This window comes from Equus caballus, chromosome 5, assembly GCF_041296265.1.
Source record: "Equus caballus isolate H_3958 breed thoroughbred chromosome 5, TB-T2T, whole genome shotgun sequence".
Classification (NCBI taxonomy): Eukaryota; Metazoa; Chordata; class Mammalia; order Perissodactyla; family Equidae; genus Equus; species Equus caballus.
Genome location: NC_091688.1, coordinates 40,558,702 through 40,585,033, shown reverse-complemented (window position 1 = coordinate 40,585,033; position 26,332 = coordinate 40,558,702). Strand labels below are relative to the sequence as shown.

General features: G+C 52.7%; 1 protein-coding gene and 1 non-coding gene across 38 annotated transcripts; both read right to left on the bottom strand.

Annotated features, from left to right (window-relative positions):
- Positions 1-1,210: 1,210 nt before the first annotated feature.
- On the bottom strand, positions 1,211-26,332 carry MIR9-1HG (MIR9-1 host gene). 37 transcript variants are annotated; one of them, XM_023641004.2, is made up of 12 exons: positions 26,006-26,155; positions 24,813-24,983; positions 22,362-22,435; positions 12,328-12,439; positions 10,693-10,792; positions 8,761-8,884; positions 8,017-8,111; positions 7,612-7,698; positions 7,102-7,237; positions 3,715-3,832; positions 2,112-2,279; positions 1,211-1,543 (listed from the first exon to the last, which is right to left on the bottom strand). In XM_023641004.2, exons 1-10 carry the CDS (start codon positions 26,148-26,150, stop codon positions 3,821-3,823), a joined length of 1,056 nt encoding a protein of 351 aa, XP_023496772.2. In that variant the 5' UTR covers positions 26,151-26,155; the 3' UTR covers positions 1,211-1,543; positions 2,112-2,279; positions 3,715-3,820. The 37 variants fall into 37 exon arrangements, 7 of the variants coding, with proteins under 7 accessions (XP_023496772.2, XP_023496773.2, XP_023496774.2 ...); XM_023641005.2 differs by having other exon boundaries at positions 1,211-1,507; XM_023641006.2 differs by having other exon boundaries at positions 2,217-2,279.
- MIR9A (microRNA mir-9a) lies at positions 16,092-16,170 on the bottom strand. The gene has a single exon (NR_032849.1). It is a non-coding gene; the product is annotated as a microRNA mir-9a (primary transcript).

The window sequence follows — 26,332 nt, the reverse complement described above, 5'->3', positions numbered from 1 at the left end:
TCTGGCCTCAGTTTCCTCTGTGGAATGAGGAGCTGGGCTAGACCGGGTGGCTCCTAATGTGTTTCTTCTTCCTGGAAACAGTGCCAGCGTTCTGCATGCAATTTTAGCAGATTCAAGGATCCCCTGGGGTTCCTCTTGACCTCAGGCTAGAGGCCTAGAGGAGCTAAAAATGCTGTGGTCACTGTTTAAATGGGGAGGGGGTATAGACATTTGTGCTCGGATGCATATGGAGTGTCTCAGGGAGGACAAGGGGACTGGCGGTTTCCTCTTGGGAGAAGAGGTGGGTGGCTGGGAAGAGGGTGGGAAGGAGACATATTTTCCCTTTTGTGCTGTTAGAATTGTACCATGTGTGTTATCTTAAGCCTTTTTATTTAGAAAAATTCTGGGATTCAAACCATAATTCCATGGAAGGATTGTGGTTAGATGGGAGGAAGGACGTTTTAGAGGGTGGCAGAGAGCTTAAGAGGTGCCAGCCATCTGGACTCGGCTCACACTTTCCAGCAGGAGCTCCCTACAGCACGAGAGGGAACTGTCTTTGAGGGGAGCATGTTGGATACAGATGTGTTAGGGGGGAAAATGGGGTCAAGAGCACAGTCCCAGCTCCTTCTGACTGTGGTTCCCCTGACCCCTGAGGGTCCCTCCCAGGTCTTGTTGGGAAGTCCTACCTGCCGTGTAACCTGAATCCCTCTTGCTAGGCATATTCATTCCCTTCTGTCTCTAGTGAGGACAGAGGAAGCAGGAGTGGGTGACTTTGTGGGACAGGGGTGCTCTTTCCCTGTTGTCTGTTCAAACCCAGGAGGACATTTCTGAGGAAGGGTCCCTTCGTGGAGGAGATAGAGGGCCACCCAGTGACCTCCCACACAGGCACTCTGGGGGAGCAACCCCACCCAATCCCATTGTCTTGGTCTTTGGGATGGCACCTGGGGCCTCCTTGGCTGGGAGCACCAGCCCGTTGTGCTGAGTTGGGACTGACCTGATCATGGATGGCGTTCCCAGGTGTTCTGGGGTGGCTGAGAGAGGTGGAAGGAGCCAAGGAGATCTTTACTCCTCACCCCACCCCTACAGGTGGGAGTTCTTAGCGAGGCTTCCCCCTTCTGTGGCAAAGGTGGCTTCCATGCACTGGTCTCTTAGAGGAAGCCCCGTACTGCCCTCCTCTCTGTCAGTCCCTCCCCTCCCAACCCTGCGCAGGTACATCCACTACCACTAGTACTGTTGTTCAACATTCAAGAGTCTTTATTAGACACGAGATGGGTCTTCCATCTCAGAGAATCTCAGCTCAGATGACAAAGGAGAAACCAAGATGGGCCGGGATGGACAGCCTGTGGACACGGGAGCAACAGTGAAGCAAAGTCTTATCCCAGGCGGCTCCGGGTGTAGTGGGCTGCCAGGCTGGTTGCTAGGGCGTGCCTACTTCTGGCCTGCTCAGAGGCTTCTTGGAGGAGCTGGTCAACTTGCTAGAGTTTAGCCACATCTTTCAGTCAATCCAGGAAGGCTTCTCAGAGGGAACCTAGGCCAAAGGGTGAAGTAGGTTCTTCTTTTTGGTCTGAAAAGAAAAAATGTCAAGACCGAAAAAGGTTCTTTGGATGGAGACCTTAGCAGGAGACAGAGGGCAACTTCCAGGGAGGGCGTCAGTGGCTGAGTCTAGGCATCTGTTCTAGGGGCTCCACCCCAGTCCCTGGGGGAGGGGAACGCCCAGGGCAGAACGCAGAGCCCAAGCAGGAGAGAGATGAGGGGGTGGCCCAGGCTTGATTCAGGAAGGCAGGGAGGGGAGCACACTTCCCAAGGCCAGGGACCAACCCGGGAGGATTTTGGTGGTTTCTACAGCTCCTGTGGCCTCCTCCCCAGGCCCGTCTTCAACCTGCAAGGACTGTTTTAGCATCCCTCAGACTTCACTCCTGCACCCGAGAAGGAGCACCCCCTTCCTCCCCTGAGAACACGCTGAGACGTCCCCCGGCCTATCTGGTCCTCTCCTCTCAGTCCCTCTGATTGTGTTTGCAACATGTTCTGCCAGAAGTCAGCATGGGAAAGCGAACAGCACATACTTTGGGATCTGCAAAGCCCTCTCTGAAGCCCCACCCAACTTACTAGTTCTGTGACGCTGGGCAACTTACATGTCCTTCTTGGGGCTGATTCTGCCTTTGTAAAGTGGGGACAGCATCACCAGTTTTCAGGACTGTTGGAAGATTAACTGAGATAATGGCTAAGAAAGGGCTTACACAAGCAAGTGGGTGCCAAATCAAAGTCAGTTTCTTCCTTCCTGGGGTAGAGGGAAGCTGTGCCTAGGAAAGAAGAATAAAGTCAGTAGGGGCTACACAGAAGTCAGGCATCAGAGGCACAGCTGTGGGCACGGCATTCCTTTCCTGCCCCATCTGGAGTTGGGAGCCCTAGCTTTGGAAGCCCCCAAAGTTCACCTCACCCCACTTCTCCAAGGGCTTTAAAATCTGAGAAGAGAATTTCAGAAAGAGGAGGGGATCTGAGCCACTCTCCTGCACTGCCCAACCCCTCAGATCAGTGTCACCTCCCGCCTACCTAGACTCAGACTTGCCAGACTTACCTCCTTCCTCCCTGCTCCCCCCTCCCCTACCCGACCTTCCCACAACCCCCATGTTTGCCAGGTCCCTAACCTTGACCTTGACCATACTTTGGAGGGGCTGGGATGGGAGGTCTGCCTTGACCACTATACTGGAAGCTCCCCAAAGGTGAGGTAAGGACTCTCCCTCAAACCTGGGCTCCTGGAGCCCTGTGTCCCTGACCCCCTCTGGCCCTCTTCCCAGCCTGGGCTGGCTCCCAGAGGCCCTGAGGTGAGCCAGCTGTTCCTCAGTGCCCCAACTAAGTCTGTCAGCCTCTCCCTCTACAGCTCCCTTTCCCACTCTTCCCACTCCTTGCTCCAGATCCTCCGCCTGCCTGGGAGCCCTCCTAGCCCCAGGCTGGCTGGATTTGGGGGAACAACAGAAGAGACTGGTGTTTGTCATGGCCTGGGAAGGGGTGGTGCAGGAAGCTCAGTGCAGGGCCCTCCCCTGGGTGGGGGAGGAGGAGTCCAGATGGAACAGTCTCCGCCTGTTCCACCCTCCCAGCCCCTGACATAGCGAGCATCTCCTAGCAACGGTACAGTAGCAGGGGGCTGGGAAGAGGGTGGGGGCTGGGAAAGTGGGGCGGGGAACAATGATATCATAAATTATCCCCAGCCCCTCCCTGCCAGCCCACCCTTCCTCAGTTGAGAATGGCCTCCTTTCTCTTTCCACCTGCTCCTCATTCAAGATTCCCTCAGCAAAGCTGGCCCCTGCTCAGTGCCCCTTATAGATGCCCGAGGTCAAGGTGACCATTCTCTGCCTTCTGCTTGAGCTCCAGAGGGAGGGAATTCTCACCATCCCAGGATCTCTCAGGGACCCTTGTTGGAACCTCCCCAATGGCGGGAGGGGGAGACTGCTTTCTGGGCCACCCCGCAAAGCCTTGGAGACTACCACTTTCCAATGGTCTCTGGCTCCTGTCTCTTTCTTTGGGTGGGGATGGGGGCAAGGAAGGGAAATTTCAAAGCATTTTGTGATATTGACTCCCCTTCTCTAAAGAAAAAGTCTTAGACTTGGGGCCCCCAAGTCTTTAAGGGGCACTTGGACCTCTCACCAAGCTAGCCAAGTCTTAGTTTCCTGGTCCTAACAGCTGGAGTCCAGGAAGCCCAATAAAGTCGTTAAAGCTGGGTGGCAGTTCCTTCCTTACCTCTCAAATTAACCATGTCAAGCCAAGGGTCAAAGAACTGGTGCTTCAGCAGTACAGATCTTGGTTAGACATTGGGAAGGACTTCCCAAGACAGGAATAAGAAAGATCATGGAATTTCCTGGTTGGAGAGAGGAAAAGTCTGTCATAGAAACAGGAAACTGAGTGGGAACCTCTTAAATTTCATCTCATTAATGCTTTCTTAGCCAAATTAAATACACTGAGGACAGAGCCTGACACATAGCAAGCCTCCAATTTGGCTACTTTTTTTTTTTCTAAAGATTTTTTTTTTTTTTCCTTTTTCTCCCCAAAGCCCCCCGGTACATAGTTGTGTATTCTTCGTTGTGGGTTCTTCTAGTCGTGGCATGTGGGATGCTGCCTCAGCGTGGTCTGATGAGCAGTGCCATGTCCGCACCCAGGATTCAAACTAACGAAACACTGGGCCGCCTGCAGTGGAGCGCGCGAACTTAACCACTCGGCCACGGGGCCAGCCCCCAATTTGGCTATTTTTAAAAATCACATTAATATGAATTTTTATTGGATGAATATCAGGAGGAAAGGATACATCCCTGGAGACCTATCTCCCATCATCCAGGAACCCCACGGGAAAAATCCAGATATGAGGTAGTGCCCCGAGTACAAGATGGCAGCCAATTGCCATGGCAACAGCAGAAGAAGGAGTCTGGTTGGTTGCGGGGGCGGTGCTGGGAAGCCAGCTGGTGCCAGATGGACAAACCCAGCAGAAGGTAGCCCCAGCCGGGTGAAGCTCATGCTCCCCGTGCCCAGGGCTCTCCCTCCATATGCCAGCCTCAGCCTGGTCCTTCCCTCCAGGCTTAAAGGCTCCACTGTTACCTGTGGGGGATGATGCCAAAACCATTCCTCCTCCTGACTCTTTCTTGTACAACAAGGAATGACCGCTTAGAGACAAGAGACCCTCGTGCTCAAAGTCTCCCTGGCTTATGGGCCGAGGGATCTAAATAAGTCTGAATTTAGCTCCCTCCTCACAATGCGGAGGAACCATAAAATCAGGCACTTGAGGGTCCTAAGTGGCAGGGCTTGGAGGTACCATTTTGTATACATTCAGTGGAGGGTCACAATGTCTGGCTAGTGCTCCCTCTGGAGAACAATGACATGAGGGCTGCAGGGAGGGAGCAAAGTGGGCTAGGGCAACATGGGGAACTCGAGCTTCGCTCCATCCCTCTCCTCCTCTCAGGATTGCTGGACAGTGTTTGCACAGGGCCAGCGGGAAGTTCTTCCTGAGAAGGCTGGAAGAAGCTGTGGTCATGGAGTCTACCACCCAGTTGTTAAAAACAAATGCCTCCCAAACCAGTCTAGCAAGATGCTGGCCTGCGTGAGACCACGAGAGCTCCAGCCAGTCCTCCAGCCCGTCCCCGGAGCCCAGCCACACTTCTCAGACAGGGCTCCACCATAGATTGCACCCAGACTCCCTTCACTCTCCTCTCCAGCAATCCCTGCTCTCGTTTCCAAACCCTGGAAGCCTTCTCTGATTGTTCCCACCTACCTGCAATGGCCCCTCTGTGTCCCTCAGCATTTAGAATTAACACGACATCTGCACACAGCCTTACGAAGCACTCTCATTGACACTGACCCATTTGGTCCTCAGGACAACCGTGGAAGGAAGTTAGGATCTAAACACATTAAGTGGTTTGCCTATGGTCACCCAGGTAGTAAGAAAGGGAAGCCAGAATTTATATCCTGATCAGCCTGATTCCAGAGTCAAAAACCAAAACTTCATTGTCCTTCCTTTTGTTGTCCTTCCTGTGGACAGAGCCCCTCTATCAAATCTGTGAGCAACCTGCAAGCTGAGGCTGTAACTGATGTCATTCTGCTTCCAGCACCCCCAAAGCCAACATTTATTAGAAGGGACAGTGTGCACAACAAGGGGTTGGAGGTAGGGGAGAATGTCTACCCACACTGTGATTAGCAGTAAGTGACCCTGAGGCCAGGCAAGGAGAGAAACCTCCCCTGGGGAGGACATGACTGGGTGTGGAGACTGAGGTGGCCTCAGGGCTCCTTTTTGGTTCTGGTCAGTCTTGTCTTTCCACCCTCCCAACACAGCCTTCCCTGGAGGCAGACTCCAACAGTCCCTGTGCTGGGAAGATCAGAGAGGTTCAGGGTGGGGTCAGCCCCAGAAGCACCATGGGAAGGCGTGTATGGGCTGGAGATGGAAGGCTGGAGAGGCCTGGCAGGATTGGGGTTTATAGCTGGGAAGAAATGTGGGGGGGAAGGGCGGGAGTAGGGCCTTGGTGCTGGGGACCTGTGGGGCCTGTCCTGGGAATGGCTCTACCTTGGCCTCACTGTGAGACCCTGGCCAGGTCTCAGCTTCTATTTGTTTCTCCAACCTGCTTAAAGCTTGAGGCCTCCTCTCAGCCTTCCCCTCCTCCAACCCCATTCCACCACTCCCAGTGGGCCCCCGGGAGCTAAGCCCCCTCACCTGACAGGGCCACTTCCATGGCCATTCACAGAGAGGTCTTTGTGCAGACGCTGGGCCTGGGGGAGGGGCGGTAGCCAGCACCGCCCCCCGCCCCCTTACACTCCACCCCAGTGGCCAGCAGCCGCCTCATCATCTCTTCAGCTGTCTCTCCAGCCTTTCACTCCCTTTTTCTGGGAAGAATCCCCCCGGAGCCTTGGCCCCCTCCTTGATGACCCCTTACACCTTCCCTCACTCCCTCTTCCAGGAAGTTTTCAGGACTGAACCCCCTTCTCTATTCTTCACTCCAGTCCGCAGTGGCCCATCTCCTGTCCTGATGTTGGGACACTGTGCTGGGGACCAACCTTGGCTTCTCCACATTTCTCCCCAAAGGGCTCCCACCAGCCTGCCCAGTGTGTACCTGTGGGGCGTGGGCGGTTCTGGAGGGGGAGAGGCAGAGACTCTTCCTCAGGTGGCTTCCAGGCCTTTCATACGTTCCTTCCTTTCTTCAGAACTAGCCAAGAGCCAGTTAAGTGTCTGGTTGGGTGCTGGGCTCAGTGGGCAGCTAGATGCGGGTGTCCTTGTCGCAGCCATACCCTGCACCCAGCATCCCTGAGGCTGTCAGCTAACTTCTCAGAATCCCCATCAAATGCAGCCTCCCTCATGGAGCAGATAAAGCTCTTAATAATGGAATTTCTGCTTCCACTTCCCATCTCCCCCAGCCCAGACTCCCTCTGATGGATGTTCCAGTCCCCTAAGGCACCATGCTCTTCCCTACGTCCTTGCTTTCACGTACACTGTCCACTCTCCACCACCCACTTCCTCAAACTCCTTAGACTGACAACTCCTTGCTTACCTTTTATCACTTTTATTCCCTTTATCTTTCATCACCAACATTTTGGCCCCCTCCAGGAACCCTTCCTTAACTCCCCCAAGGTGGCCCACAGTTCCCTCCCCACCTGCTCCCACAGCACTTTGCACACGTCTTCAGGACAGCAGTCTCCACATGCCATGTAATTGTGTGTCTGCCTCCCCTGCTGGACGGTTAGCTCCTCAAAGAAGCTTTGTATTCCACCTTCCTCTTCAGCATAGCACCTGGCACATAGTAGGCACTCAATAAATGTCTAGTGAATGAATGAGCTGACATGGAGGTAGGGATAAGGGAAAGGAAGGTATGAACATGAGAGGTGCTACAAAGGAGGAAGTGGTGGGTTCCGATGTGACTGATTTGGATCGGGGGAAGGAAGAGGGCAAATCGGATAATGCTCAGGATTTGCACCTGAGGGCCTGGGAGTTTAATGAAGCCGCCCATAGAGGCAGGGAAGCAGGAACACGGGGCAAGACTTCAAGCCCAATGCGGAGTGAGGGAGCATGTGAATGCCCTTCCTATGTCTGGGGAATGACCCCCTCATGAGTTTCGGAGGGAGGCTGCACTTACATGCCACTACAGAAGCCAAAAGCACAGGTACCTTCCTGGCCCTCCTTGCAGCTGGGGCCTGGGCGTTGGGTCTAGGCTTAGCCAATCAGATGCACCAGTCCAGTCTCTGACCTGGGAGCTAATGGCAGGACCACAGGTAGCAGTTAGGGTACAATCTGGAGTTTATAAGAAGCCAAGACTAGAGAAATGAACGAGCGTTTATAACTTTGGCTGATGGCTGAGGTGATAAAAGTGAATGAAAGTGAGTAGGAAGGAAAAAAACAAAGGTGACAGTAGAACCTTGGGGAACATACTTTTGGCTGGAGGACTGGTCAACCCAGCGGACTGAGAGAAGAGAACCCAGAATGAATAATCAGGGATATCACAGAAGAACCAAAGGCCAAAGGTGAAGACACGATGGACATCAGCATGAAATGTTCCACAAAAGTCACCAGACCTGAGCAAGGGCCGTTGGGTCCGAGCGAGGAGGTTGAGCGGCCTGAGAGGGCACAGTGTCACCAGAGTTACGAAGATGGAAGCCGGACTGCAGGGCTGAGGAGAGATGACTTGGAGCTTCGCCTCAAGTACATGGTGGCCCTTCACAGGCCCCAGAGAGACCCCCACCCTAAACTGGCAGATGATCCTGCCTGCCCACACCTTACCCTCTCCCTCCTCCTGCTGACACCCCCAGTTCTGATTCCTCCGGTATTTTTTGCGTCACCCCCAGTCCTTCAAGTCCTCTGACCATTGGCGCTCAGGAGGGGTCTGGAACCAAGGCCAGCGTGGAGGCCTCTCTACCGCGGCTGCTCCTGTGTGAGGCTCACATCTCTTCGGGGGCTGCCCCTTCCTCATCTCTCCCTCCTTCCTTCTCTCTCCATGGAGGGGTCTGGAACCAAGGCCAGCGTGGAGGCCTCTCTACCGCGGCTGCTCCTGTGTGAGGCTCACATCTCTTCGGGGGCTGCCCCTTCCTCATCTCTCCCTCCTTCCTTCTCTCTCCATCCTCTCTTCCCAGTTTCACTAGTAGGAAGACTCAACAATGTTCCTGGTCAGCCATAAAGCCCTGACATCTCACCTCCCTCCACGTCCACCAACCAGGCCAGCTCTCAGCTCTGGAGAGGCGGCCATTTTATAGGCGCCAGCTACCTAAGATGGCGGCCTCCCTGTCTCCCTCTGCTTTCGTTCCCACAGCCTTGCCTCTTACCCTTGCCTCTTTCTTTCTGAAGCCTGAGCCCAGCAAGGTGGGGGGCCGGGCTGGGGAGCCAAGGCCAGAGGAAGCAAAACAAAAAAGGACAGAAAAGCCGGCCCCTTGGCATCTCTCTTTGGCACTTTAGTCCAGCAGAGGGAGAGAGGGCAGAAGGGAAGAAAGAAAGTAGTGTGAGTTTTTATTTCCATCCTCTTCCTGCCACCTCCCCCCCAACACACACACACACACACACACACACACACACACACACGCGTGCGCGCGCGCGCACACACTTTGATGAAAACAAAATTTCTCCCCTTTTCTCTCTTCTACAACCCCCCTCCCCTTTTTTCCTGGCTCCTACCATGAGCCTCCTGGAATGCAAATAAGTTGTATTATGCAAATGTATGCAAATCAGGCTTAACGAGCGGAAGGAGGGGGCAGAATGCCGAATGAGTAATGGCGGAGGGTGCAGATGGAGGATGGCAGGAATGACCCCTCCTCTTCTCTGTTCCCACAGCCTGGAGGCTTGCTAGGGGTAGCAGGATGTCCCTCACTTCTGGGAAAGAGTAGAAGGTCAAAGCCACGTTGCTTCAGCTGAGACGGTTGAGCTGAGGTTGGCCTTGGCTATAGGTGAAGGACAGGAGGGCTTGTGGGGAGAGAGGGTTAAGTACAAGGGACTCGTCCTCACTTGCACAACCTCACTTGAGCAACCTTGCCCAGAGACTCTGGATGCACCAGCCTCCCTGCTTGTATGGCCTGCTGATGGCAGAACCTTCAGCTCCGGGTGCTGAAAAGGTGATGCTTATGCATGCCATGGCTTGTGCCTCAGAAAGGAGGATTCCCAAGGGAAGATTCCCAGCCAGACCCAGGTTCTTCCTGGGGGTGGGGGTGAAAGCTGTCTCTCTTTGTGCTTTGGAAAGTGGGGGTTGGGGTGGTTGCCATGGCAACATAGCATGGAACACCCACCTCCCCAACATCAAGCCCCAGAGGACCTAGGAGTTAGGGGGGGATAATGGATTGACACCCCCTGATGCCCCCACCACCTGGCACTGCCAGCCGGAGATGGCGGCATCAAATCCTAGAGAGAATGGCCCCTTTGTTTCTCTGCTCACGGTGTTGAGGGAGCAGGCCTGGGCACACAGAAGGGCCTTTCCCAGGCCCTGTTCCAGTTTGTGTGACTCTTGCCGGCCTCTGGAGACTCCTTGTGGCCATCCACTGGCCTCTGTGCCCTAGCAGATGGCTGCCCCCTTGCCTTTTCTCCCGTGGGCTTGCCAGCTACTGCTAGGTATGTCTCTCCCTGTGCTTCTCCCTGAGGCCTCCTCTCCAAACCTCCTCAGACAGAGATAGCAGTCAGTTCCACCTCTTCTTGGCTTGTGTGGACACCTCACATGCTGAGACATGCATCCTGTCCTTTTTTGTATGGGGGCAACCTGTGAACTCTCTCTACCTGCTCCACCCAACTCAGGCAGGGAGACCCCTAAAGAAGTACCAGGCAGAATAGGCAGGACCAGGCTGGAATTCAGGAGCCTGGGTCTTGGCATTTCCACTAAGCAGCTGAGTGACCTTGGTCACACCTCTTCCACTCTCTTGGGATCTGTAAAATGAGGGCTATAGGGCTGATGCTATCTAAGGTTCATTTTACCTTTACCTGATTGGTACAGTCTGTGTCTTGCATGAACTTAGGTTGAATACTCCCTGAGTCTAACCTTCATCCTTCCTACTGCTGGAGAGGCCCCTCTCATCCCAACTCCCCAATGAGGACAAACCCAGTTTCCTGGAAATGCAATGTCAACTGCCCTCAGCCTTTTCCTCTCCCTGAGACTCCACAGCTGCCTGCAAATAACTCCCACAGATTAAAAAATCTGGAGTTTTTGATAGCTGACGGTGCAGATAGGAGGACGCCCTCCTAACCCTCCCAAAGGGGGTCAGCATAGCCATCTCACTCACCGCCCGGGAGCTGTCCGTGGTGCTGGATGTGGCTCTGGCACACGTGTGGAGGAAAGAGGGCGGGAGGGTGGTGGAGCACCCACCCGCCCCAGGTGAGAAGCTAAAGGAAAGAGAAGAAGCAGAAACATTTGGAAACAGTAAGGAAAGGGGAAGATGTATTCCTGGAGAAAGTTTCTCCTCTCTGAAGCTCTCCAAATTACCAATACTATTTTTGGGGGAAGAGCACAAGAGTCAGTGAAACTCTGAACCTCCCACCCCTTCATCCCAAATAACTTAAATGTCCCAGATTAGCTCAGGCCTTATCTGGATCCTATTTAGAAATCCACAGGGAGATGGAGTCATAATTCCTGGCCTTGGGGAAGAGCTCAGGTTGAGGTAGTTGACAGGGTACAGACCTCTAAATTCCATCCCAAATTCTAAGGCTCCTACAAGGAATTTAGTAATAAAGATGAGGAAGATACACAGGTGAAGACACACAATCTGCCTGATAGTATTACAGATATCAGGAGCTTGGGAGGAAAGGTAGGGGAGGCAGGAAAGGGTGTGTTTGCATGTGTGTGTGTGTGTCCTGGGCAGAGACATGAACCTATATCTGGTTCTTAACCCTAGCTGCACCTTAGAAGCACTGAGGGAGCTTTTAAATGATATTGATGCCTAGGCCTCATTCCCAGATACTCTGCTTTCACTGGTCTAGGGCTGGGCCCAAACATCAGTATTTTTTAAAAAGCTTCCCAGGTGATTTTAGTACATAACTGGGTTGAGAATCGCTGGCCTGGAAGAAAGCAGAAAAGAAAAATTGCAGGGGTTAAGCCTGATGAGCTGGAGGAAGAGGCAAGCTAGGGCACCTGAAGCAGAAGGGAATGAATAGGGAAGAAAAGAATAAGCATGTTATCTCGTCTCTCCTAGGAGCTCCTGATGGCCCCAGGCCTGGCCTAGAGACTGACTCAGGTGTTGGGCTTGTCTCTTCTGTGCTGTGGAAGCTCAAACCACCGCAAGGCAATGAGATGGGCTGTCTCCCCAGCCCGTCCCTTGTGCAGAGAGAAGGAATGGGTGCAATGACCCTGAGGGCGTGCTGCTCCCCTTCACCCAGAAGGTCCCCAGGGAGGCAGTTGTGGAAGGTAAACAGCAACAATGGTCTCTTTCAGTGTCCAGATTCCAACCCTTCAGTCCAATTAGCAGACACAGCAAACAGCAATTCAGCTGCCTTCAGCTGCTGTCATAACAAACTCAGAGCAGCCTTAATGGGGGGATTAGGGCAGGAGGAGGGGGGGGTGTCACTTTGAGCCCTGGGAGAGCCTGGGTGGCAAGGAAGGGTTCCCCTTCTTTCTCATCTCTCTCCTATCTAAATATGCACCCACCCACCTTTACCTTCCATAACCCTGCTCCTCAGTGTCCTCAAAGCTCCGAGAATGTTTTTATAGTTTTGTCTACTCTTTCCTTCCAATGATTTTAAAGCATTAACCTAAATTCATTTATCCCCTAGGGAAGTGGGCAAACCCCGCCTCTGGATGAGACGGCACCATAACCCCCACGATCTCTGAGGTCTCAGTAGCAAAGGAAAGGAGATGAAAAGCTCAATCTGTCCTCAGAACATTGGGTATGAAGGAGATGATGAAATAAATATCAGTATCCCACCTCCCAAACCTTGGGAAGTGCAGACTTCAAGAATGACTTCCAGATATAGAAGAACACAGAGGGGCCTCTGCTTCTCTGGTGGGTTACCAACCTCGAGAACTGAATTGGGGGTCTGGAAGGCAAGAGGAGAGAAAACACTCCTTCTTAACGTCACTCAGTGATGAAGAAAAGTCTGCATGCTGATAGGTAGGTCTTTATTTGGCTCGTTAATTTTACCCACTACTTAACTGGTCCTTTAATTTCATAAACTGTGTTTTTAGTAACTCTAGAAGTTTAATGGAATAAACTTGGAATTATTTACACATGCCATATTTCTCTATCTACATAAGTCAGTTTACCAATCATAAATACTCTTACCAATAAGTGGTAAGATCCATTAAGGAGAAAAACACAATGGCGGGTCTGCCTCTTGGACTCTAGCCTCTTCCCTTAACAGGCTTCCCAAGGACTGTTCCTCTTCTCCCCAGGGTTCAGACATTGCCTACCCAGGTCCCAGGAGTCCCTCTTCAACTCCCAAAGCTAGAAAAGGAGGAACTTCCTCAGTTTAAATGTTTTGAAATCCTCAGTGAAGAATACGCCAGAGAGCTGTCCTTTTTGCTTGATTTGATTAATTCTGAGATCAATCATATGATTTCAAATAGTTATTCCAAACTGTAGCCTTTAACCCTTATGCAATCTAAGAATTACTCCTTACCCAAGGATATCATAACATATTATAAGATCTTTTATATGGAATTCTTCATTTGCTCCATGTAACAACCCTGAGGATACAGATTCTTATCTCCATTATACAAATATTTGAGCTGAGTCTCAGAGATCTGCATAGCCGGTAAATGATGGCACCTACACATCAATGTTCATTCAGTTACACTTCCTCTTTCTATTTCTTTCCCTCCCTAGGCTTGCTGATTGTGACAATTCTTATGACTGTAAGGACCTTTCAACAAAACCCTTTCCATTCCTAGAATTGGGAAAAATTTGTTGCAAGGTGAAGGTGTGAGCGATAACGTAAAACTTGTGTCGAACATTTAGGAGAAAATTGCCTTTGAACTCCTGGACTTAGAAATCAATAGGAGGGCACTGGGATGAAGGGCTGAGGGGAGAAATGGATAAAGAAACCAGCTTAGAATTTGGTTTCCAGTAGGGATTAGGTGGATGTTGCAAGATCTGAAGAATAGAAGTAAAAGTTCCTGGACACAGACACAAGTGTGATGATACCACAGGAAAAAATTTCCTAACTGGTAACTGGTGAGGCCCTTCAGAGCCCCTTTCAACCTAGCTTCCCTGCACCCCCATTCTGTCAGCTCTCCTACTGTGTTTAGCTGGAGGAGGTGCTATCTGGTATAAAGGTTTGGGGAGGCAGGACTCAGTAGTGTCACTGCGATGTCTGCATTTGGTAAACCCCCCGAGTCCCAGAGTGTCTGTTCCTTTAGTGGATTTATACCTATATGTAGCCAGGCATCACTAATCTCACAACCGAGCCTCCCCCTGCACCATGGATCACACACATCCAATCTCATACCAGGTCACACACCACTCAGTTTCTCATCCTCATAAGCAGACACACAGCTCACAAGCACAGTCATGCATCATTCTCCTGACACCCCCCCACACACCATATGTACACGTAAGACAGACACAGACCCTCACCCCTACACTCATCCTGGCTTCTGCTCCCCTTTTCCACTGAAGTGCTTGTTTTGTAGGGTGTAAACCCTCAACCCACCAGTTCCCTCAGGCCCTCCCATTCTCCTTCGGAGATCCTGTGGTCAAACGTGCTAATGGGATACAATAATAATAATATAAACCCATTGTGGTTAATAATATAGGTTCTAAGTCTTAAGTGGATGAGTCTCAGGAGATCCCAAATATGCATTTCCAACCAGCTATGTGAAAAGTTGAAAAAAAGAAAAAAAGGCCTATCTTTCTTGGTGCTTCTTCTCTGATCCCCACTCCCCAGCCCAGGCTCACAACCAGGCCTTGCATCTCTCCGTGGTCCTTCCCTCTCCTCTGGTGCTCTGATTCCCTCCCTTCTCACTCATCCCCATCTCCGTCTCCCTCCCTCACCCTCTCAGTCCTCTCCTCCGGCAAGTGTAGTGGAAAAAGCATTGGGTTTGAAACCACTGAGTGACATTAGCAACTCATTCGAGTCTGTGGTTCCCCACTTGTAAAATGGGGTTAATAACAGCTACCTCACAGTGTTGGAAGATCAAAGAAAGGCGTGGTGGCAGAGCGCTGGTCCCAGGAAGTATGGAGTGATGTTTGGGATTATTAGTCCCTGCCCCAAACCTGCTCCCTTTCTCCCTAATCCTGCCTCCAACTGCCCCCCTCCAAAAACCCAAATTCCAAACAGCTGAAAAAGCAAGAGGCCGCTAATCTCTCCTTCCTCCAACCTCTGAAGGAAGGAAACATATGGACTCCAGGCTCTCTGAAGCCCAATTGTCTTAGTTTGGATTCCCCAATATTTCTTCCACATTATATATAATTGAATCATAATCTTCTAGCTATAAAATCAGTTCCTGGGAGGAAATTTTAAATTTACCCAGGAAACTGAAGTCAGTACAAGGTCATTTTGTGCAGTTCTCCTGCCCTGTTTTTACCCCTTCCTGCCCCGCCTGTGTTCTGGAATGCCCCGGGGTGGGGGATGGGATGGGGAGAGGTAATAAATGCAGAGGGGCTACTTCTAGCTTTGCTATACGTCATTCTACCAAGTGACTCTAGGCCATCCTCCTCTCAACTGCACCTAAACACTCTTTTGCTGAAAATATTTAGGTCAGGCCATATAAATGGATTCTTTTAGGAAAGGCCCTGATTAAGCTCTCTAATTCTTCGCTTTTTTGGGGCAGCATAAATACTAAGCTACAAATTCCTTTGTGTTTGAGCTCCTTGAGGCCATTTGCTGTTGGAGATGATTTCCAAGAGAGTGAGGATGGGGTGGGAAGGTGGGGTGTCCTGAAAGATCCCAACTCGACCCCTTTGGTCAGTGAAGACAAAGCTGGCATGAGAAGCTTTTCAAGACATTAGACTCAGGTCCTGGGTGGGAAGGAGGAAAGAATATGGAAACAAGGGAGTTGAGAAATACTCTGCACTCTGTTGCTCCAGAACCCAGTCTGGGCAAAAGGCTCCCCAGCCACCGTCTTCTTTTTGAGCAACCCCCCAACCCAGTACCTCCAGCCCCACTTCCATCGAGCTCCGCTTTGCCATTCTCAGCTCCCAACCAAGCCGGATAGACCTATATGGCTTCAGGGGAGCGATCAGAGCAAGACCAGCGTTCTCAGGTGACCTCCTACACACCCTCCCAACCCAGCAATAGCTGCGGATAGCCTGCCGGATAGTTCACCGGCGCCCACGGGAGAGGCCTGGGCTGGGAACCCCAGGCACTGTTCCGAACAGCCCTGCAACTAGATTTCAACAGACCTCTCCCTTGGAGCAGCCTCCCTGGCAATGACCCAATCCGCAGATTGCCCGAAAAGGCCCCATTCCAAGAGGTAACCACAAGGCCCCCTTCTTGCCTCCCCCCGACTGGGTGGGGAAGCTATTGCCCCTGGCTAAAGAGAAGTGGGACGGCGACTCCTACCTGCGCGGACCGGGGTGAGGGGTGGGAAGTCGTCCCGACCGGTGAGGTCTGGAGGCGCGCGGGCCGCGGGGTCCTCGTCTCGCGCTCACAGCCCCCCGGGTCCTCGCGTCTCTAAGCCCTCGCTTAGGCCTCCCCCGCCCGTCCATGCGGCCAGCTTTTCTGGGGCCCCTCTGCGCAGTGTATGGGGTTATTTTTACTTTCGGTTATCTAGCTTTATGAAGACTCCACACCACTCATACAGCTAGATAACCAAAGATAACAACCAACCCCGCCTCCTGGCTGCCGCCGCCGCCTCTTCCACGCAGCCCCTCCGCTGCCGCCGCCACCGCCGCCGCCACAGCCTCCCGGTCGCCCGCTGGTGGGGGCTGGGGAGAGGGTACACGGGTGGAGATGAGGGGCGGAGAGAGAAACGGAGTCCAAGACGGAAAAAGACTCGATGACATGAGGGTACAGACGCGACAGAGACCGAAAAAGCCGTGGAAAGGATGCGACGGCCGGTGGCGTCGAAGTCCGAGGATCGCCCCCGGACCCCAAAAGCTTCCGACGCTCTGTTTCCCGCTCCCCATTCGAGCTAGAAGCCGGAGTTCCGCTGGTCCAGGGAGGAGGGACTCGCGGGCTTTTCGTGCCACCCGGGAAGACCGCAGGGACCGAGGCGGAGGCCTCCCCAACCTCAAGGGGTCTCCACTGCCCTCCGTTGGAAGATCCAGGCGCATCCGATAGCCGGAGCCTTAACCTTCTGCGGAGCCCGAGCCCTGGTGTGGGGGTCGTAGCCAGGAGGAGCGGAGCGGCCCCACCACGTCTCCCAACTCGCGAGGGCGATGGAAGCGAAGCGGAGCTGGTGCGGGGGAAAGGGCTGGATTCAAGCTGCCGACTAAAAGGGGGAACAGCCACCGAAATCCTGAGGGTAAAACCCTGAAGGCGTCCAAGCAAGAAACAGGGAAATCCCGGCAACCCAAAGAGAGGGGGAAGCCGGTGGGGGTGGGGTAGGAGGCAACCCACAGACTCCTAAGCCAGTCTCTCAAGGAGAGAAGGAAAGGGCAAAGACCCCACCCGGGAAGGGATCCGGGAGAGCACCCACGAGATAGGTTGGCAGGAGGAAAGCGGAGGGCGGGCTGGGCAGGTGAACTGAGTACTAGGCCCCGCAGGACCCCCCAGATAATCGGCTTTGTACAAAGAGGTCCAAAAATCACCTATGGCTGTGAAAATGGCCGGGGGTCCGAGGCGAGACGTGCCCTAGGGGTTGGCGGGGGTTCCGATCAGGACTGGGAATCGTCAAGGTGGTCCCGGGAGCCCGGAGGAGGGTGTGGGGCTCAGCCGGCCCCTTGTGGCGGACATTCAGACACGCTGGGTTCCAAGGCGCTCGCCCATCTCCTGCCCCGCGCGGGCCAAGCCACTTACATCGAGCCCAGGGTGCCCATCCGTGCTCTCCCGTGCGGTCCTCCCGGCACATTCCCGCCCACGGTGCGCCGTGACCCTGGGTCCGGGGTGCCAGGGCTCAGCGGGCGCTGGGCGGAGGCGCCCGCCGGGATCTCAGCCTCCGCGAGCCAAGGCTAGCAGGGCAGAGCGGGCCTCAACCGGCTAGCTCCCTCCTCAGCCTCCGCCGCTGCTCTGGCCCGGGCGCGCTCCGGCTCCGGACTTTTCATTCATCCTTTCACGCTCCCTCCCCAGGCCAGCCTCTGATTGGCTCAGCCGAGTCTGACGTCACCGCCTCGTTCCCCCGTCGACCCCGCCCCTCCCCCTTCTCCAGTTGAGCCGGAGCGCGCAAGTGGGGCGCCCCTCCTCTCGGAGAATTGGGGGGAGGGGGGAAGAACTACTATGTCTGCTGATCCCCAGCGTCTTGCAGCCTCACCCACCCCTGATACCCGCCTGCCATCTCCAATCCATTGCCATTTGTGGTTTGGTCTCCAACCTCACTCTTTTTGTAGGTCCTACGTTTTCCATTTTGGCCCTAGGTATATTGCACCGGGTCCAGGGCTCAAAGACGAAAAAAGAGATCGGGTGAAATCTCAAAAAGAACCAGATTACTACCTCTACCTGCCTCCTCTCGTTGGGATATTTTTTGTGCTTCTCGGGTTCTGATCCCTCCCAGACTGTGATCCTAATCTTTCAGGAAGACAGGAACGTGTCTTGCTGGTTTTCAACCCCAAACAGCGAGGGTAAGGTTCTGGAAGTTTGGGACTCTTACTGGGAGAGACGCGGGATCTGAGCGAGGTTGGGCCTCCTTTTTCGCCGTGCAGAAACGGGAATATCTCTTGAATTTGTTCTCAGCACCAAAGTTCCCGGTTGGGGAAGCTGGAGGATTCCAGCTGGCATTAACCTGGGCAACACCCACAGATTTGACATAGCCATGGAGGCCCTAGCTAGCATCTTCTCTCTCTTTCCCTATCCCGTTCGCCTCCAACGGAGAGCCCTGCGGACTCCACCCCTGTTGCATCTCTGGGTGCTTGGAGAGCTGGGGTCACGGCGAGAAGGATCACTCTCCAGCAAGGTTTCAGGCTCCGGGCTTTCCCGACCTGGCTCCCCATCTGGCCCGGAGAATCAGAGCCGAATAAGGCCTCGTCCCAACCGCGGGCGGCACACGCCGGTCCGCAGGCGGGACCTGGATTCTCGCTGCACTCTGAGAGCGAGCTGCCGGCTTCCAGCTGAGCATCTCTGCCTGCCAGGGAGCAGTTCGAATTCACGTCCCAAGGTACCCTACCGCTCCATTCACCCTGCCGTCCGTGCCTTTTCTAAGAAATCCTGTGAATTAGATACCTGGAACCTGTCGTCTGCTTAACATGGGCCCGCTCCTATCACCAAGAATCCTTAACACTATGCCAGCAGGGGTGCACTTCAGGGGACCCCGGCTTTGGCCATCAGACTCAGCCAGATTGTTTCATCCGCCCCAGGGTCCCGCCTCTGCACAGTCTAGGACAAAGCTGAGCCTGAATGCTATTCGCCTTGGTTAGACACAAGCGGATGGCCAGTGGGTTTCATTTGGTCCCCTTTTGAAAGACTGGAGAATGTCTGAATAATCAATCGCTGCATGATTGCGGGGTGAGGGCCACTTTGAAATAAGATAAAGCCCAGGGACCTGTGGTTCCCTACCAGAATAGCGGTATGGAGCTGAAGCGAACAGCCTGATTTCCCCGGGGCTCAGGGCATTCTCAAGGCTGTGCTTGGCACAGCTTTTTTCTGTCAGCCTCCACAGGGTCTCAGGGAACTTACTCAAGGGAAAGGCTTTCTAGAAGCTTCCACAGCATCAATTCTTCCTCCTCCCAGAACTGGGAACATATCAGCCAACAATGGTGGTGAGAGAAGGAAAGAGACAAAGTGTCCACTCACTGCTTTGTTTCCTCCTGCCCCCTCCCAGGTGCCCCTACAGCTCAGAATAGAGCCTTGGGGGAGCACTGGGGTCCCTATCGCCAGGACACTTGCAGAAAAGCGGAACCCTCCCCGAACACTCTCAGAGATAGACCCATCCTACTGGCTGTGCTACTAAATGCATGCCCTAAATGCATCCCTGTACCGAGGCCCCAGAGAAACTACAGGTCCCCTCCAGCCTTTCCTCTTCGTGCCTACAAACCTCCTTAAATATTTCTCAGCACACCACTTCACACTTCTTTATAGGATGCCCAATATCCTCTAGACATTCCAGCAATCCTAGATAGAGCCTACACTTCTCCTACACACACCACCAACTTCCCCTACAAATATCTCCCCATTTGCCCGCCACAAGATCCCTTAAAGGCACCTTAAGCAGACCTTTTCCCCCTTCCTTCCTCCCCTTACCTAGTGCCTGGGAGGCTGGGGCCAGCTTGTGGGGAAGAGCTGATCGTCCTGCTAGCTAACACTCTCCCCTTTCTTCTCTGTCACCAATTTCCAACCAAGTCCCCTGCCCTCTGTGGGGCTCAAACTCATCTCCACACCCACTTACCCTGGCCTGCGCCATCCAGACAGCTAGGAAGAGGCAGCTGGGATTAGCACGAATCTCCCTTCTCCTTCAGCCCCCTCTATATTTTGGTTGAGGGGGGGGAAGACAGAAAGGTTTCTTTGCCCCTCACCACCCCCCACCCCTCCACTGGCCATATTCAGACTCAACTGGATTTCCTCAAAAAACAAGGTCAGGAGAGAAATGGGTTCATACATAAATTTCCCCAAATAGATAAAGAGCTGGATCCCCCTGCGTCTTACTGTGGCTTTGGGTTCTACAGAGACACTTCAGCCTAAACAGTGTCCCCTAAAAGAAAATGGAGATGAGTCTAAGCTGCCCTGGCGCTATCTCCATGGAAGCCCCTTCTCTGTCCAGATTCCTGATGATGTAATTTTTGTTTGTTTTTTCTGGGTGGACTTGACACCCCAGTCTCCCAGTGTTCTGCTCAGGGATGAAGGTGGGTGAGGCACCTGTCTTTATTCCAATGGAGATGGAGCTATAAGCTGTGAAAGAAGCAGAAAACCCCACCATCATGTTAACTGAGGTTGATTTGTATACCAAGCCATTTTGCTCTAGTTTCAAAAAAGAAATTACTTTGAGGGCAGCAAATGAGACACTCCCTTAAGAGCAGAGGCAATTTCATACATATTTGAGTCTTTGGTATCTAACACTATGCTTAAAACATGGTGGGTGCCCTGTAATTGATGACTTAACGAGGGTATGTGTGTACCTATGAGTGTGTCTGCAAGTCTGACTTTGCCGTCATGCAGGTTGAACACATTATGGACAGAGAGGGAGGGTATTGGTAAAATGTGTGTCTTGTGGGATCTGTATATGGGGGTGTGTGTGAGGGAGGGGACGTTGTACCTATGGTGTTGTGTGTTAGTGACTATTTGGCAATTCCTTTGACTAGAAGATACCCTTCTACTGTCTAGAGTTGGATAAAATGGATGCATTAGGTTCCCCTTGTGCTTGGCCCACCAGCCTCAGTCTCCCTAGGACGACCTCGGCTAGAGCAGAGCCTTCTGCTTGCAGCACACAGCACACTCCGCTGCAGTGTTCTGTAGAGCAATGGTCTGCAGACCCCACCCTGAGTCCTCCCAGGGAAATTCTGGGGAGACTGTGGGGAGAGCACACCAAACCCCAGGTGCTGATCTGGGTCTGTAAGTGTCTCGGTTAGCCTAGGAGCCTGCATTCTTGCCAGCGCCTGTCCCCACCCCCAGCCCTACAGTCCTGATGCCCACCCATTGTCTGTGTGCCTGGAGAGGCCCATGGAGAGAAAAACATGGCCTGAATTATGCTCTCTGGATGCGGCTTTTGGACAGATCTTTGTAATTTGGGTCCCAAAATACATTTTGGCATTAAGCCACTCTCTTGAAATATTCAAGTAATTAAATAAAAAGGATATTTTTTCTTTGTTTCAGTCATCAGGTTAATTTACCTTGAAGACACAGATGAAAGCTGCAATTGGAGGAGGGTGGGTTCAGGTATTTATTTCTGTCTTATAAGTGCATCATTATTATGAACATTATCATATATTATTCTCTTGCTATAGAATATTTGCATTGTCTATGGGATAGTGACAAACAGAAGCAAGAATTGGCAGTAAAAAAAATTGCTGAAGCTGTGAAAAAATATATATATATCTCCATATGGGCGGATGAGGTTAGCGGGCATGGAGACATAATCTGGAAGATTTTACCCCTGGGGGTACCACCACCTTCCCTCCCACAAGGCTGTTTTTTCTCCTATTGGGAGGCCAGCCTGAGAGTTCCTCAGGCCTGTCTCAGCACTGCCTCCCCTGCCTGCTCCCGATTCTGTCCTTGAACCCACATGCAGCTCACTTGCCTGAGAGCCCTATGGAGTCAGGGAGGTGAGAAAAAGGTGACAGAGATGGTAGAGTGCTGGCCATCAGCAAATGGCCAACACTCTACCATCAACACTCTTGAGGCGCAAAAGCATGAGTGTGTTAGAGTGCTGTGCATACACACAGGCATGCACATACGCACACAAACCTATCGACTGAGGCAAATGCAATGACATAGCCACAGATACTGCCAGCAATACCACTGCCCAATGCTTACAGGTACACACCCTGGCACACACACCCACTCAGTTGTTGAAGCTCCTCAGGTCCCCATGCTTCTCTCCTTTCTCACTTCTGTCACCCATGTACAGATATCTCTGCTCCCTTCTGCAACAACCACTTCCCCCAGGGTCAACTGGCCTCCAGCTCTGTCCTTAGCAGCCTCTGAGAGCAGGGGAAGAAGTCTCTGAATCGTCAACACCTCTCCCATCTTACAGAATTGAGCACAGGGTGGCCTTTCATACCTTAGCCACCTTGTTGCATTCCCATTATCAATGACTATGCAGGTCTTACTACAATCAGTGTAGACCAAAATCAGGGGCTGAAAGCTAGAAGAGACGGGGAACGGGGTAGAAAGGTGTAGAGAACAGGAGAAAACACAGGTGGTAGAGGGCCAGCTTTCCTTTTCCTCCCCCACCCACACCACCATCAAAACAAACAAATAAGAACATAAATACCCCAAAAGCCAAAGGTGGCCACCTACGATGACACCAGAAACAAAGGAGGCTGCTTCTTCCTGGATGCCCAGCTCCTGTCAAGGAGGAGAATGCAAAGGTTAAAGTCCTTTGAGTGGTCCAGCCTTCTCTCCCTAACACCCCTAGTCTCCCTGTCACTCCCTCACCAGCTCCTTTTCTCCTAGTCTTATGTTTGGCAGGGCCCCTGCTCCATCTTGCCTGGATGACTCCAACCCATGCTCACAACCTCCCTCCACCTCCATCCAAAGCCTTAGGGCCCAGGAGTTTGAACTGAGCCTGTGGAGATGCTGTGGCCTTTCTGACTTAAACCTTCAGAAGGAATCCCCTGCCCGATGGACACTATCTCCCTGCAGATTTCGGCTCGTGGTCTACCAGAAAGCATGCTCAGGATAGAACCAAGGACCTGTGGTCAGGGATATATTTTGTCTGTCTGGATCTAACTGCATTCTAAACTGTAAAGTTCCATGCATATTCAAGATATTCTCAATCATATTGTGTCTCTATCTCTATCTTTCTCCCCTCATCTCGGTCAATACCCATCCACCTATCACCTATCCATGCATATCACTAAGGATCCATAAAAACATATCCTGTAGCTATCAATTTTCTCCCTCTCTTCCTCTCCTTCTGTTTCTCACATACACAAAAGGTGTGAATACAAAGCAGTTGAGTTTTTAAAAATTTTAATGTTGGGTATGGAACACAGTCTCTATATTTTATAGTCCCTCCTTCCCAGTATTTTGCTTTCAGGTTAAATTAGGATTTGGGGGAATGACATGTATACCATAGGTGACCCAGCTCCCGAAATACTAAGAGGAGTGTATTTATGTGTGTGTGTTTGTGTGTTGGGGTAAGTTGGTGACTCTTTCTACCTCAAACTCAATTCCACAACTAATCCTTCTTCTTTTTCTTCTTTTTTTTTAAAGTCAGAAAGATAACCCACCTAAATGCAGAGGAAATCAGAAAAAAGGAGGGCTGGAAACCAGGGATAAGCCTTAACTCCAAGCCTGATTTCTAGGAGGGGTGCTCTCAATGCACCCTCTCACTTCTAACACCCGCAAGTACCCACTTGACTCCCAGCCTCAGCTCTGCCAGCCCATCCGTTTCGTAAAGGGATGTCTGAGTCTGAAATTGTTATCTTCAAACCAAAGAGGAGGCCACCCCTCCCCCAGCTTGCTGACTTGCTGGAAAACAGGCACAAGGACAGTTGGGGAGCCTGTGGCTCCTTCTTCCACTCTAATCAAAGAGTCGTGGGGTCCCAGGAACAATCGCACCTCTCCATACTGATATCTGCCCTGTCACCCCCTCCACACACACAAATGCCCAGGGGGACGTGGTGACAAGGACCAGGGCCCAGGAGGCATGGAACATGTGTGTGCATGTTTGGTGGTTGGCAGCCTCAGCCTCTCCCAGAAATCTGGCCTCTGGGATACCAGAAATAGTCTACTGGCCTCCAGCCTCCACTACCCCACGATGGTTCCAGCCTGTCTCCAAGAAAGCACCCTGTGGGTGGGGACTGGAGGCGAGAAGAGCTCCTTCTTTCTATATCCGCTGGCCCTTCTTTAAAAACAAGAAATTAAAAAACCATCACCAGGTGAGTCTGAAGAGAGCTTGAGTAGGGGTCTCTCCCCTTTGAGAGCCTAAGTGTCTGCCCTTCACTTGCCTTCAAGCTGCCCTCAGCCCCCTTCCCACCTGCCAGCTCAAGGGAAAAGCGAGGAAGAAGGAGAATGAAATTAATCTAAATCCTATAAAATGTTTTTGGATTTTTCCCTAATTCTGGCCTCCACCTTCTTGGAAATGTGGCTCTTTTACCCCTACCCCCCAGTTCCTCAGACTTTGTCCTCCCCTATAACCCAAGTCTCTGGGGCAGAGAAGAAGAAGAGCCAGAGCGAAGAAAGGTCAGGACTCCAAATACAGAACCATTTTTTCTCTCCCCTCCCATCTCTACTACAGCCTTCCTTCCTGCCTCTCTGGTACAAGCATTAAGATGTTGTCCGTGTCTGGTGGAGAGAAGGGAGGGGCGGATTAATAGGATCAGTAGCACCGTGACCCTAAAGCCCCCCTGAATCCCATTGACAAACTTAGTGAGCTGTCTCCGGGTTGGCCGGGGCTGGGGGAAGGAGGGGGACCGAGAGGCGCTCTGGGGCGGCTGAGCAGGGCCGCTGCCTCAGCTCGCTGCCCTGCCGGGATGGATGCCTGGAAGCAGGAGGTGAAACCCCACTCTGCCAGCTACTCTTCCACACACGCCTCATCCCTTTTGGTCACCCCTTAAATCTTTTATCAGCCTTTCCTTTCTGAGATGATTGTACCCGCCTCCATTAGCCAGTGGGCAAAGTAGGAAGGTTAGGGCGCCTTGACTGATTTTAGGGGATCCCCTCCCACCCCCAGCCCAGATGTTTGAGGGGGCTGAGACCCTCCCGAATGGCCACTTACCTGGCTTCTGGGAGGAAGAGAGACTGCTCGGTGGCCCCTGCTGCTGGACTGCCTCTCTCTCCCGGCTCCTAGCCTCTTGTGGAGTGGAGGATGCAGCTCCGATGACGTAGCATCTGTCTATCCATTCAGGAATTTCGCTTGCCTCTCTCTTTCTTTCTCTTGCTGTTCTCCCTGGAAAGGCAGCAAAAAGGGGGTGCTGCCCCTGTCTGGAGACACCACCACCACCAAAATAACAGCCCACTCTGATGAAGCCTCCTCCTCCTGCCTTCTAATGCCTGTGTGGGAAGGGGTCTTTGTCGTCTCCACTGTTTTCCACCGCCTCCTCCTGCCTTCTCCAACCTGAGGCAGGAGGAAGGGGCGAAGGAAAGCTATTGTTCCTCCAGGCCACCCTCATCCCCCGAGGAAGCAAGAGAAAGGGTGTGACAGAAATACCCCTGTCCCCAGTCTCCTCCAGTCTGATTCACCTTCGAACTGGAGAGCGGGATTACATGCCGTGTGTGTCTGGGGTGGGGAGTGGAGTCGAGAGGAGTGATAGAAAGAGCACACAGTTTGCCATTTGGAGGTTCAGGGTGTTCCAGTCCCCCCTTCCCAGACCTTCCCCCACTCCCTGTCCCTGTCAGCTCAACTGTTCACAAATCCAGGTCTTAGTCATGCAGGAGAAAGTAACAATTGAAGATGAGGGCTGAGAGCTGGGGGGGGGGGGGGGGGCCAGGTGGGGGGCGGTGAAGGCCAGTGCTTGAAAGTCTAGACAAGAGAAGAGGAGGGGTGGGACCACAGACTCAAAGTGGGAGATAAATTATCTTGCTCTTAGAGGAGGCAGAGCGATTTGGGGGTTGGTTTCCAGGGCTGGGGTCCCGATATTTGGTGGAAGCTGGGGCTCAGAATGGTACAATGGTCCGGTCTCTTTTCTCTCTCTCACCCCCACCCTCGGCCCCTCCCTTTTTCTCCCTCCCACTCTTCCTGGCCTGCATGGGAACTCAGTCTGAGCTCGACGTGACAGACAGCAGGCCTGCATGCTAATGAAGTTTGTCTCAAGTTCATTGTCAAAGCCCCCCCCTTCCCCAAGGCCCCCCTCCCCTCCTCTCATACACAAATCTCCCTGCAACTTTTGTCCCACAGACCTGGAGGCCACTTGAGTCTCTGCCGGCTCCCTCTCTCACCCTCCCCCACTGCTTTCAGTCTCTCCTCCCTACCTCCCTCAGCTGAGGCGGGGGCTCTCTTCTCCCTGGTGCCTTCCCAGCCACCTTCTGGCCAGGCCATCCCTAAACTCTGCAAGAGGGATTCCGAGGGAGGGCTAGCGTCAGAGTCTGCAGACCTGGTCCTTCTTTCCCACCCCATAGCAGGGAGACTTTGGGGAGGTGAGAGAAGGCAACAGACTGCCCCCACTCAAGGTTCCCTGCCCCCCAATTCTCCGCCCTGTCCTGGCCCAGTCCCCCCATTCCAGCCTCAGCTTCCCCCTCCCCTCATTCCTCCCATGATGATTATTTTGCTCTCCCCTTGATTACATCTGCTTCACTAGC

Excerpts from the sequence above, each read along its gene's own strand:
- MIR9-1HG (XM_023641004.2), bottom strand. The coding sequence starts at position 26,150 with ATGGGGTGGGAAAGAAGGACCAGGTCTGCAGACTCTGACGCTAGCCCT. Across the intron at positions 22,436-24,812 it reads CTCTTCCTCCCAGAAGCCAG|GAGCTGGGCATCCAGGAAGA; the intron begins GTAAGTGGCCAT and ends CCTCCTTGACAG. Across the intron at positions 12,440-22,361 it reads GGCCACCTTTGGCTTTTGGG|ACCCCCAATTCAGTTCTCGA; the intron begins GTATTTATGTTC and ends CTTGCCTTCCAG.